This window comes from Schistocerca cancellata, chromosome 8 (assembly GCF_023864275.1).
Source record: "Schistocerca cancellata isolate TAMUIC-IGC-003103 chromosome 8, iqSchCanc2.1, whole genome shotgun sequence".
NCBI lineage: Eukaryota > Metazoa > Arthropoda > Insecta > Orthoptera > Acrididae > Schistocerca > Schistocerca cancellata.
In genome coordinates this window covers 76,626,829-76,641,199 of record NC_064633.1, presented here as the reverse complement: position 1 = coordinate 76,641,199, position 14,371 = coordinate 76,626,829, and the positions used below count along the sequence as shown (strand labels likewise).

Below are 14,371 nucleotides of genomic sequence, written 5' to 3'. Positions count from 1 at the left end.
GATTTTATGGCTGCTCTGGCAGGCTCACAAATATTTAGTGTTGCTGACTTCCAAAAGGCCTATCATCAAATTCCAATAGCACCAGAAAATGTACAAAAGACAGCAGTAATACGCCTTTTGGTACCTCTGAATACATAGCAGTCTGCAAAGGAATTGGACACTTCTGATCACAAGTTGAGGCACATATTTCACTGTCTTTACAGACCATAAACCAGTTCCTTTGGTGTTTAGTAACCCTCACAATTCCTGCTCTCCTTGACACTTTTGCCAGTTATAATTCATCGTGCAATTCACAACTGATTTCAGTCACCTGTGAGGAGCTGACTACGTAGTAACCTACTACAACATGCTCTCTGCATGGGAGGATTTAACACAACTAGCTATGGCACAGGAACAGGCAAGGACTTAATGCAAGTTCCTTATGAAACCAAAGACTGGAATGCAGCTAAAACAAGAACCGACAGGAAACATCCTTGTCTGGTACCACGTTTCTCAGAGTTGACCTTGATCTTTCATTCCTTTGTAAACGGCACGTATGTTTGGCCAAGAGTATGACACAATTATCATTTACTGGTTAAAATCTGTTAACCTTGTCAGCTGGCCAAAGCCAGACACATTGTCAACAAGTCTCTCTTCTTTTGATAACAAACATGCTGTTTTCCTCATGTCCACAGACATCTTAGGGCTACTATCCAGGCACAAGGATTCAGATATCTTCTTACAGCTACTAACAGGTCTATTCATTAGGTCAAAACCATGCCCTTCATGGATATTTCTGCAGACAGTTGCACGAGCCTTTTAACTACTTATATTTTAAGGTCTGAGTGCCAGACAGATCAAGTTCAACAATTTTAGTCCTCTTTGTTCAACAAACTAGTTGCTTTATGTGGGTTCACTCATCATTATTCCACCAGCTACCAGCCAACAAGAAACAGCATGGTGGCACACTGGCACAGGACACTGAAGTTAGCACTACAGTGGCACAAGTCATCCTGACTAACAACATTGCCACTGTATTACTCAGCCTGCAAACTGGCACTTTAGAAGCAGAAATTGTGCATGGTGAAACCTTGAAATTTCTGTTGGACTTTTACTCCATGCAACAAGAAAATCAATCTAAAGATTCTTGCTCATTGCTGCTACAGCTGAGGGAACTGCATTGCATATTTCCAACCTTCAATGGCTTCTCGCCATGGAAATCCACCCATTTTCGTTCATAAAACCCTTGTTCAATGTATCCATGTCATGGTGTATACTGATGTCATTATAGCACCCTTACAACTACCTTACACCGGGTCCTTTCCAGTTTTAGAAATAGAGGTTCACACAACAACACTCTTCATTAATGCCAAGTCAAACAGGGTTTCCACTGAAAGGGTAAAACGAGCTTAACTGCTTCCATCAGCTGACACTGCACAACTGTATCCTCCCCATTGGCCAACGACTGCTTCTAGACCTTCCCCTGCTGACTAAGCCTCCACTCCTCTGGTCCTCTCCACAACCCCACTGTCATCATCAGCAGAGTCTGTCACTACATGCTTATCCTTTTGATGAGCCCCCCCCCCCCTCCCCCCACTCAATGATACCGATGCCAGTCCACACACGAGCATGCAAGATTCCACACAAGAGCATGCAAGATAATTCGGCACAAGTTTCCTTTCGTTCCAGGAGCTCTGCTCTACAAGAGGGGGCTGTCTGGTGATACTAACAAATAATTGAAAGTGTGGACTATCTTCGTGCCTAATTGACAGGCTATCAAACAGCATCTTTGTTTATACATTACTCCTCCTTTCATGAGGTTGCTCTGGTTTTCTCTGGAGTATTTCTGGTCCTCGATTTTCGTGTTTGATTAAAGTAATGAAAGACATAATATTTACAACATCTGTATCCATTATGGATTATAGTTCCCGCAGTTTTTTCTCCAAGAAAATCATTTCGTGTAATACATTTCACACCAAGAGTTACATTTTTGAAAACACTCCACAACACAAACTGAGTGTGGTGTTTTAAAGAGCAACTGTAGTTGCTACAGATTCTTACAACACATGGAGACTTTATCAATAAGGTTTTTGAAGGTTATGCACATAGGTTCATAACTGCCAAAACAAAATTCCCTACAATAAGATAATTTAAAAAAATACAAGTGTAAGTTCATTCTTATTCTAAATGCTATGCTAACAATGGCTTGGGATGCTCAGCAAGCAACAGGTTTGGGGCAGTCTGCAAGCAACAAAGAGATTGTGAATGATGTGAGGATACAACATATTCCAGAAGGATCACCTCACTACTTTCTGTAGCAAACACAAAGAATATGGCTATTTGAACAACAATCGTTAACACCTCTGAATCATCAAGATAAGTATTTTAATAATACTGAATCATTTACCTACTTCAAAACTTATTTTCTTTTGAGACAATCTCCTCAAATTAGTGAAAATTTATTATGAATTTAAATTTATATGCAGATCATCACCTTAGTCGTGAGCAGGAATGTTTCACCAGCCATTATCAATATTACTGATCTAATAGTGACTATACTACACGCAACACAGCAGTAGCATTTAGATAGTTAATCCGATGTTGCGCTGTCAGGCTTGCTTATTTGAAAATGTGTAAAACAGTAACTTCAGACCTAATGTGGGAGTGGTTGGTTGGTTAGTTGGTTGTCGGGAAGGGACCTAACAGCGAGGTCATCAGTCCCATCGGATTAGGGAAGGATGGGGAGGAAAGTCGGCCGTGCCCTTTTAAAGGAACCATCCCACCATTGATGGAAGGGAAGACAGCAAAAAAAAGGGACTTTCTCTTGAAGAAAGAGCCATAAAATACACCATAAAGACAATTCAGATCCTGATCTAAAGATTAAGTGCCCTTCGCCATATTGCTAAGACAGGTAAAAAGTAAAACAGAGTCGACAGCTTGTGTGTTGTTCATTAAAACAGCCGATAACTCAGACAGCATGCATAAATTCAAACATAAGTGCATTCTCTCGGGAAATGGTGAACCGTCAAATGTTGATGACAATGGCGATGGCTAAAAAGATAGTGCCCAATATGCAACCTAGCTAAAATGATCTTGCAGCGAGACGGTCTAGAGGAGGTCGGCCAAGCTACAGAGAGAGGTTTAACCCTTGAGTGGGCACGCTTGTGTACGAAGTGCACCAACCAAAACTAAGATGATTTTGCGCAGTTCCATTGTTGTTTCACGACTGAAAACCCATACCTATTTCTTCATTACTGGTTCAGGTAACACAGCAATAAATTGTGTTGTCATACGTACAAGTGACCAGCAGCAATATAAAATATAAAGTGAGCTAGGCGAGAAAAAAATTTACGATCTGTACAAAAAAAATTACCCCGATTATAAACTAGCAACATAATCCCATACTGAGGTAGTTGTCTACGAGATAATTAGTGTTCTAATAAGCGGCTGGCTGGCGTCTGCTTAATGCTTCGAGTGGGTCATTACTGTCTCCGTAACACCTGTTCTTGGCAACAGAGTGTTATAGTGAAAATTTATTTCATTATTGTTTAATAAAACAGTGGTATAACTCATATTATGCGAGTTTATTTTCTTGTTGTTTACATAAACTACAATTCAACTGTGAATTTGAACATACATGTTTACCTTGGCAACATAAAGACAGCTATTCTATACATGTGTACAAAGTGCGCCGCGTGCCTGCTTGTGTTATAAAAAACAGGGCGCCTGCTCAAAGGTTCATTCTGTGGCGCTTGTTCCCATGAAGGGAAGACCAGTGGTGATGCCAAAGTGACACCACCTGCTGACAGACGGCAACACAGAGATCATCAGATGGGATGGAAGGACTAGCGGGCCGAAGTAAGACCTTGGCAGTTGCGTCAGTGGCCTCGTTTCCCGTTAGACTGATGTGACCAGGGACCCACAAAACATCACAGTGGCTCCATTGAGAGTGAGCAAGTGACAGCTTTCCTAGACCCATTGCACCAAGGGAGGGATGGTGTACAGCCCACAGAGGCTCGAAGGGCACTAAGAATGTCTGAGCAAATGACAGAACTGAAAAGCCTGCGTTGCCAGATGTACTGTGTGGTCTGATACAGGGCAAAAAGCTCTGCTGTAAATACTGAGCAGTGTTCCAGAAGCTGAGACCGAAAATCATCAGTACCAATAACGAAGGAACGCCCGACACCACAGTCAGTCAGGCAGCCATCAGTACACACAAAGATATTGTTGTGAAGTTCTGTGCAAAGGTCGAGAAACATACAATGATACAGGAAGTCAGGAGTAGTGTCCTCAGGAAGCGAATGAAGTCCAAGGTGAAAACGGGCCACCGGACAAGCCCGAGGTGGTGGAGGGTTCACAATCACCGGGAAAGTGGCAGGTAGCATGAAGTTAAGCTGCTGGAGCAATAGCCAAAAGCAAACTCCAAGAGGTAACAGAGAAGAGGGATGCTCCCCATACTGGCAGTCAAAGGAGTCATCGAAGAAGAGGCATGGGACGGGTGGCGAGGCACAGCAGGCAAACGGCATGTGTATCCACTGGGGAGAACATAACATCAGTATGACAGCGGTAGTTCAGCAGCTTCTGCATACACACGGTCACCCATGCTAGTGTAAAATGCACCAGTGGCCAAAGGAATGCCACAATGGCGGATTGTATTGAGATGGCCTAAGAGGGATGCACGCGCAGGTGCATCAATGAAATACCCATAGTCTAGTATCGAACAAACAAGGGAGTGTTACAAATGTTCATTTTTCATGAAGTACTGCTGAGGACATACACAACACTGAGGGACTGGGTACAGCCGTCGGCCAAGTAAGATGCGTGGGACGACCAAAAAAGTTTCCAATCAAGTATGAGCCTCAAAAGGAACTAAAAAATGTTGTAATTTAATCTCAAAGATACAAGAAGAAAATTTGTTCAACTGTCATACCAGAGGAATACTCTGAAGAACTGTTTTATCCTTGATAGACAAAGGACTAATTTCGAGATTCTTTTATTACTTCTAGTATTAACTACTTTTTGTTCTGATGTGCTGGTGTAAAGACATACTGTATAATTTCGTGTCTATGTGTGTGTTAAATGATGAAAAATGTGTTTTATAATTTCTGTCAAGATCAAGCCTAAATTCCATACCAATGGAGTACAAATTATTCTGTTAATTCGAGAAGGCGAATTTTAGATGGAGGCGACGATCTTTACGACGGCGCTGCTCAACAATAGAGGTACGTGATTGTGCTCACTACTTTCCTTTGATGACTGCTGAGATTAATTCTGATGCGTTTATGCCAAGACATTCAGAACCTGCAATCTTCCATTTTGTATAAAAATAGGAGTCTGATAGAAAAAGAAATATTCTTAAATTTAAATAATTGCAATTCTTTTACCCAGACCACGGGGAATAATAGAATGTACGTGCCTCTACCCTGATTGTACGTTCGCAATCTCCGAGGGTGTTACGACGTAATTATTTTACGAAAAAAAAAAATTAAGATACATCGTTCTCATCAGATCGCAACCACTCGCACGCGAATGTATGTACCCTCTGAACGTGTCTAGTCAGTCGTGCGCATTGTTCTAAAGCTTTTCTGTTAATATTCAGTGGATTGCATCACTGCAATTAAATTTTGTTTATGCTGCAAATCGCACTTCACGCGAAGTATTTATTATGCAAGTTTCAGTTTCCATTTAGTGCTAAAAATTCCGAAGTACGGCAGACTAAGCAAACCGCTACAATCATTTCAGATTTCTACAACTACAATAGCACAAAACAACAATCACAATAACAGAGAGGGTACGTTACAAGCCCCAGAATTTCGTAGGTTCAAGCAACAGGGTCAAGATGTTAGGACCACCAGAAATTCATACAAACAGTTTTGTCAGTGAAAAAGCAGAAGCCATTGTCACTGCTCCACCAGTAAAGATAATCAAGACATCGCTGAAGATGCCGCTCAAGGAAGGAAGTCCATGGAGAAATGCAATAGAAAGCAAAATTGTCAATAAAAAGGAAGCTGGAGATGCCTGATGGAAGACAGGCCACAATAGTGTTAAAGGTAATTGCAAAGAAGACGATGCTCAGAACACAACCCTGACACACACCAGCACACTCAATATCCACAATGTGCACTGGTTAGTACATTGCGAGACTCAAGTCACCATACCAGCCGGGCATGAATCGCATGTTTCATCACATTGCAAACACAACTGGTGAGAGAAATTAGGCTGTGGCTACAAGGAAGGTATTTGCCCCTACCGGGCTTAGGCATGGGTACAACAGCGGCTTCACACCAGCATCTGGGAAACATGCCATCTGGCCACATGTGGTTGTACGTATGAAGGAGACAGTGCTTGCCAGCAAGAGATAGGTGCTGTAACATTTGAATGTGAACATGGTCCAAGCCCTGGGTGGAGGATCGGGATGAAGTGAGATCATGATCTATCTCCCTCATAGTAAAAGCGGTACTGTAGCACTCATGATTCAGAGAAGATAAGGGTATTGTGTGAGCCTCCTCCATTCGTTTCTGATGGTGGAAGGCAAGGTGGTAGTGGATGCAGCAAAAAACCTCTGCAAAATAGTGGTCCAAGGTGTTCGAGATAGCAATAGGGTCCACAATGATGTCGCCTGCTATTGTCAGGGTGAAAACTGGGGAATGGATATTGGTCCCAGAGAGCCATCAGACATTGGCCTAGATGATGGAGAGGGAGAGGAACTGTTAAAGAACTAGTAAATGAAATACATACAGCTTTTCTGCTATCCTGAAGAATGCGATGACATGGTGCACACAACTGTTTATAACAAATAAAATTGGTCATCGTAACATGACGGTTAAAAATGAAGAGAGAACGTCTCCGCACACTAATTGCGCTGTGGCATGTCTCAGTCCACCAAGTGACTGGGGCACAGCACAGTTAAGATGAAGTGCGAGGAGTGGAATGGCCTGCTGCAGAAAGAGTAACATTGGTGAGGTATTCTACCTGGGCATTACAACTGGGGACAAGTTGTTCGTCAAAGTTCACCAGGAAGGAGTAAAGCCTCCAGTCGGCCTTAGGAAGCTGCCATTTGGATTTGCACGTAGGTGGGGTAGGAGTCAGCAAATGGATAGCACATGGAAATAGTTGCTCTAGTGTGTGTCAGAGAGAATAGACCACTCGAGACAACGGTCAAGCAAGACAGTGCAGAATGAGAGGTCCAAATGGAAATACATGCGCGTGGTGTCTGAAAGGAACATGGCTGCTCCAGTGTTAAGGCATATGAGGTTGAGTTGATTGATACAGACAGCCCAGAGGGCACCTCTTGCACAGGTTCAAGGAGGAGACAGTGCGCATTCAAGCCACCAGGCAGGAAAAAGGGGTGAGGAAGTCTTCCCTGGTGACACCGAATGAGGGAGGGATGTAAACGGTATAAGGGCAAAAGGTGAACTGAAGAAGGAAAATGCATATTACAACAGCCTGCAGCCAGGTGTTCTGGAAGATGGTCTGACTATGAATGTCATGCTGGACGCGCAGCCTGACTCCCCCATGAGATGGAATGACATCCTCAGGGGGAAGGTCAAAGTGGAGCTGAAAAATGTGAGAAATGTGACTGCGGTCACGACGACACAATTTTGTTTCCTGGAGCCAGAGAACAAGTGGACGCTTTGATTCCAAGAGCAGGCGTAATTCCACATTATTGGATCTAATGCTACAAACAATCTATTGGAGGAGAGTCATGACGAGGAAAGGGGAGGAGGGTAAAAAGGAAGAGGTGTCACCTCGGTGTCTGCCGAGTGCCAGCCTTTGAAGACTCTCTACTACAAGACGAAGGTGCTGGAGGATTCTGCTCCGTGACATCTACAAAGGTGGCATTCATCCTCGACCAGTCTGCTGAGTCCAGGGCAGGAAAACAGATGGCAGTGTGCACTGGCAATACTGAAATTGGCTGGGTGAGGGTAGCACCATTGAAGAGGGTCTCTGAGGGGGGAAGGAGACGACTGTTTGTCTTTGTTCGATTTCTTGGAGCCTTTGTGGTTGTCAAATGACGATTAAGATGTCTGTTGGTTGGAGGGATGTAAGAAGTCTTTGCAGGAGTATTTCTTCCATTCTTTCTGGCCTGCCGGGTGTGCAGCAGGTGATTTCGCCATGTGAGCGAAAATTTGGTTGACTGTTGCACAGCTGGAGGATGAGGAGGACAAGGAGAAGAGAATGCTGCTGTGACACTGGTTGATTTCACAACCACGTTGCTGAATTTGAGATCACATGTCTGCATGGCTAAGTACTTTGTGGAGCGGGATGTAGCAAGAAAAGTGCTGTAAGTGCCAGATGGTAAAATGCAGTTTTTCCAACTAGCCAACAACTTTTGAGCAACAGAGTAATGTACTCTTTTCTTCACCCGGATCTCCTAGACAGCCCGCTCATCGAGATAGGTTGTAATGATGACAATGGTAGCAGCACATCGGGTTCGGTATGTACGGTAGCACTGTGATAACTTCATAGCTTGCACTGACCTCCTATGTAAGCACTGCTCTATAAAACGTCAGAAAAAGGACGCTTGTGTGTGCTAAGGATGCACCTACCTTTTTCATCCTCCAATGAACTGCTGACACCCTGATCAGAGTGGGTCAGACCACCAACAGCCTAAGTAAGCAACACCATGTGAAGAATTCAATGTTCGATGGGCCCTGACATGAATAGGATAGCTGTGGAGGAGCGAAGCTGTAAGCAGTTGTTGGGCCTGAGAACCGCAAATAGTCTCAAAAAGTGAAGTGCCATTGCCACTGCGAGAGGAGGATTTCACAGGGCTGGCAACTGCATCAACACCTTTCTGAATAATGAATGGGTTAAACATAGCAAAGGACTGACTGTCTTCAGTACGTGAAACCACGAGGAACTGAGGCGCAGCTGGAAGGGTCTTTGAAACACTAGTCTCGTTCTGTGTATGTTTAGTAGATGTTGACTGAGAAGATGATGTTTGGCTTATTGTGAGAAAATCTCCCACGATTGCCTGTGTCTCTGATGGCACACTCCTTCCAACTGGTGGAGCCCCTCAGAGCGGGGGCCCACCCGTCTTAGGTGAGTGATTGCACCTCAGGTCACACCTACCAAACACTTGACAGAGGGACCAACTGGCAATTTGGGAAGGTAGTAGCTCAGCAATTACTCCTCCCTGGGCCTGGCCTATTCCAGGGGGTACGTGTGCAAACCATACTTGTCAATACGAGGTGGGAATTACACGTTACCAGACAACTGTTATGCATCAGACACATAAGCCGGCCTTCAGGAGTGCAAAGAGAGGAAGAAGGGAAAGAGGAACCTCAAATACTGAAGCCGGGGAGGGATAGGGGATGGGGAATGAAGAAAGAAATCAAGAATGAAAAAATGGTAAAGGGACTGTTCTGATGTCAGGCTACTGAAAATGCAGAACACAGTCCCAAAAATATCCCAGACATGTTTCCCAAGGGAGAGGAAAAAGAATAGCAAGAGGATAGACATGCCACACAGGGGAGGGGGGGGGGGGGGGGGGGGAAGATGCTGCAAAGGCCGGGGCCCTGTGGTAGCCAAGCACAAACTCGCCAAAGAGTGGTGAGGGGAATCAGAATCTGGGTTGCTTCCTCTGCGGACTCTGACATTTTGTATTTCTTAATGGAACTTCAGTTTCACTGCCACATGATTGAGTTGGAGTTCACTTAGTTGGGGGTTTGATGAGGCCCATGTTTGTAGTTTTCCAGATAGCTTCTTAAAGACTGTAGATTTCAGGATCATGTTGTGTGCTTGGTGTAATTCTATCAGCCTGAAGCCATTTTGATTAGGTCTGTTATGTGATGGGACATTTCCAACAATTTTTCTGTATTTCTACTCCTTCCCTAGTTCGGTATTTAAGTAGGACATTGAGTTTTTCTGGACTTTTCCGAACAGCACTGATGACTTGGTCCCAAAAACATTCCACATTTTCTCTGCCTTTCTACTGTCTCCATTTATGGGGGGGCCATGTGCATTCACGACTGTGTATATTTTGTTAGCAGATTTGAAGGTAAGTGTGGAGAGTATTTCAGATTGGGATTCAAAGCTGAAAATTGAGTCAAAAATAGTTTTGTCTATTATGAAGCCAGTTCCAAGGTGCGGTGTGTTTTCACAATTTTTTTTTCCTACCTTTCCTTTGTATATTCTCAAAACCCAGCAGGGAAACAGATCCCATCCCTCTCCTACTGGGCATGTTTGTTTCATGATTACTCCAATCGTATTTTACCTTATCTCCCTCTTCCTTTATCCCCGTCCCCTCCCCCACTACTACTCTTCCAGACACAACCAGATAATCATGAACGATTTTCTTTCAGCTTCTGTGTATTTACTCTCCTCAATCTCATACACAATTTCTTTTAAAATTACCAAAATATTAAGGTGTAAGTATTTTAAGTTAGAGTGTGTGTGTGTGTGTGTGTGTGTGTGTGTGTGTGTGTGTGTCTGTCTGCATGCGCGCGCGCATTTGCACAGTGCACAGAAACATATGTGAAGACATTGAATCATACCTAACATCTTCAGATATTGGTCAAGATACTGTTGCAACTGAGGATGTGTATTTGACTTTCTTATGGCTTCTTTCAATTCTGTGTATGGAATAGGGTTTGATGTTGCAGCCCACGGCTCTGTGCGCAAGTACATCTGATTTAAGAGATGCTTCATCAGTTCTGCAGCATTCTCATCTAATCGGCGACCTATGGCAGCAACCATCACCTGGTCCCTGTTGACATTTCAAACTATCTGCAAAATTTCGCATCACACAATGAGCATGTAGTGCACTTGCATGATATTAGAATAAAGTAAATTCCACTTTAAAAACACACACACACACACACACACACACACACACACACACACACACACACACACACACACACACACAGTGCACACCCTCTCATACTACTAACCTGAATTCTTGATGAAACCTATCATAATTTACCCTCCAATAGATGCCATCATCTCCTGGTTTATCTTGTATTTGCTTTTCCATGTTACTCAGCGCCTTCATATTTAGTTCTGGAGGCAGATATAATTCTCGTTCCTTTACTTTTAGGGCAGGGATATCTGCTTCCTCCGAAACAGATGGGCATCTCATCAGGAATTGTTTACTTATGAGAAGGAAAAATTTGTCACGCAGTGTAACCAGATTTAAGTTGCCATCACCTGCTGCAAGGAAAAAAATTAGTATTGTCACATTTTGGAACATTAACGTTTATTAACCTGATTAGATAATTACTACAACATTGTTGTATGGGCGAGTGTATTCATTGTGAAGAAAACTGAGATTCTGACTTGCAGGAACATAATTAAATTGTAGGAAATACTGATTTTTGGTTACAAAGAGCAAATGAGTAAATCCCTCAATGGTATCAAGCAAGCATACAGTTCTAGTCTCACTTTGTGTCCCCCCTGAACTATACGCTCTTTCATCTCTGTGAGGAAGGATATTGAAATGATTCTGTCGATAATGAATGAATAATGAAGATGACAATGATACCATCACTAACATTCAGAACTGCTCATGTTACCAAACAGAGAAATTAAAACCATCTTAAATGACAGGTGGTCATGAAAGTGGCACAATTTCGCTACTTGCAAAAGAGTTTTATGCAATTTGGACTGAGCATGAATATTAGACAGAAAACTTTTACAGCATATTATGATTATTCCAGTTTACCCCTTATGCCTAAATGTTATTTGGAAATACAATTTTGTCCGTCCAGGGCAGAAAGTTCTTAAAATTGGAAGTGGTTTGGTTAAGTTCCAATACTTCAAGATGTACTGAAACTTCATATATGAACTTCAAACAATTAAGAAAGAAGCCTAAAGTCAATGAATGATTTTAACGCTAATCTCAGGTCAGTTCCAAATAAGAAAATTAATTACATTAATGGGTCATACCTGCTGTATGCTGCACTAGCCTCATTGCAGCATAAATAAACAGAATGCATCGATTTATACTTTGATTCACTGTAGCTTGTCACTTTATTCATATTACCCATACACGTAAAAAGTACTGCCATCAAAACTGATTAATATTTAGCTAAAATAAATGCCTTCAACACATGAAATAAAATTAGAGCCAATGTTAATAGCAAGGACAAGAAAAACCAAACACAAGATAATAAAGAGCTTTCAGTGTTGTTTTCGTTGTAAATGAGAATCTATGCATCTGCTGATATATACGTTCTCTGCCATAATTCTAGGAACAATCTTTATTCTTCTTTCAAATAAATATGTTCTGTATACCATGTGAGTGCATTAGTGTAAAAAAAGCTGCTTGTACGTTACTCCACATCATGATCACTTTACTGAAAATTACAGTAAAACCAACAGCTTACAGGTCCAACAAAGTTGGCTAAAAACAATGAAACAACAACAACAACAACAATAATAATGTAACTAAATTATTGCTCTATTTGAACCTGAAATTATGGAATAAAATTCATTACCATTTATAGGAACACTGAAAGGAATACCTGACAATTTGCAATGAAAACTTATCTATTTACATTAAAAGCTATCGAAATATGTCTCACGTGAACTACAGGACGAGGCAAAAGTGTGTGATGTACAAGCAAAAGTAATATTGTCAGTTGATCCAAAACACAACAACTAAAAAACCAGGGACAAATTTTGTTTTGTTTTGTTTTGGTTTTAGGGCGCAAAACTGCTATGGTCATTAGCGCCCGGTCTGACTTAAAAAACAGTAAAAAACCGAAAACGGAAACCAGCAGCAATGGGAACGAAAGTCATAAAATTGGAGAGACTAAAAGCAGAAGGAAAGCTTAAAATCCACTACAGAAAGGGGTTGGTTGTCCCAAAAAAAACTTCAAATGACTGACGTCATTTCACTGGCACTAATGAACTCGAGAACGCGATCGGCCGAGCGCGTGTCATCTACTAAAACTGACGATATATCAGGCGACAGCTGTAGATGGGCGCGTAACGGATTAAAATAGGGGCACTCAATTAAAAGGTGTCTTACCGTCCACAGCTGAGAGCAGTGGGGACAGACTGGGGGAGGATCGCCGCTTAAAAGATGTCGATGGCTAAAAAGACAGTGCCCTATACGGAGTCTAGTTAAAATTACCTCCTCCCGACGACGCGTTCGGGAGGAAGAGGTCCAAGCACAAGGAAGAGTTTTCACATCCCGCAATTTATTATGGGGAAGTGTCGACCAATGCGCGTGCCATAAATGAACAACACGACGACATAAAACGCTCCGTAGATCGGCGAAGGGAATTGATTGAATAGCTGGCCGAAGAAGAGAGACTGCAGCCTTGGCTGCAATATCGGCCGCCTCACTTCCGCAGATACCAACGTGTCCCGGGAGCCAGAGGAACGCCACCGAGACGCCCCCCAGGTGGAGCAAGCGCAGACAGTCCTGAATCCGGTGGACCAGAGGGTGCACAGGGTAAAGAGCTTTGAGACTGAGGAGAGAGCTGAGAGAATCTGAGCAGATAACGTACTGTATCCGCCGATGGCGGCGGATGTAGTGGACAGCCTGGAGAACAGCGTAAAGCTCCGCAGTATAGACCGAACACTGGTCGGGAAGCCGAAAGTGATTTGGGGTGTCGCCAACAACATAGGCACTCCCTACACCTAACGATGTTTTCGAGCCATCGGTGTAAATAAATGTGGCTTCCGTCATTTGTGCACATAGAGCAGAAAATGCCCGACGATAAACAAGTGAAGGGGTACCATCCTTGGGAAATCGACAAAGGTCTCGGAGCAGGCAGATCCGGGGACGGAGCCAAGGCGGTGCTGTACCCCAAGTTTTCAAGAAGGTTTTAGGAAAGCGAAAGGAAAGAGAATGGAGCAGTTGACGAAAGCGGACTCCCGGTGGTAGTAGGGAGGAGGGGCGGCCTGCATACCCTACATCAAAGGTGGTGTCGAAAAAAATGTCATGGGCTGGATTAGCAGGCATGGAAGACAGATGGCTTGCATAACAACTCAGAAGGACTGCTCGCCGATTGGACAGCGGAGGTTCAGCAGTCTCAGCATAAAGGCTTTCCACAGGGCTGGTGTAAAAAGCTCCAGACACTAAACGTAATCCACGGTGGTGGATAGAGTCAAGACGCCAAAGAATAGACGGCCGAGCAGAGGAGTAGACTATGCTTCCATAGTCCAATTTCGAGCGCACTAAGGCGCGACAGAGGCGGAGAAGGACCACTCGGTCCGCTCCCCAGAAGGTACCATTCAGGACACGGAGGGTGTTGTGGGATCGCAGACACTGAGCCGAAAGATAGGAAACGTGGGAGGACCAGCACAGTTTTCTGTCAAACATAAGACCCAAGAATTTAGCGACGTCTGAAAACGGAAGGATGACAGGACCTAGATGTAAGAAGGGCGGAAGAAACTCCTTACGTCGCCAAAAATTAACACAAACGGTCTTACT

At 43.3% G+C, this 14,371-nt stretch overlaps 1 protein-coding gene across 2 annotated transcripts in view; it reads right to left on the bottom strand.

Moving 5' to 3' along the window:
* Positions 1 to 14,371, bottom strand: part of LOC126095112 (DNA-directed RNA polymerase III subunit RPC3) — a 116,263-nt gene that overhangs the window by 57,703 nt on the left and 44,189 nt on the right. The window contains exons 4-5 of one of the 2 annotated variants that reach the window (XM_049909821.1): positions 10,878 to 11,133; positions 10,479 to 10,690 (exon numbers count right to left, since the gene is read on the bottom strand). In XM_049909821.1, the coding sequence (XP_049765778.1) occupies positions 10,479 to 10,690; positions 10,878 to 11,133 (468 nt within the window). Of the gene's footprint in view, positions 1 to 10,478; positions 10,691 to 10,877; positions 11,137 to 14,371 lie in introns of both variants that reach the window. The other variant, XM_049909820.1, reaches the window with a different exon arrangement.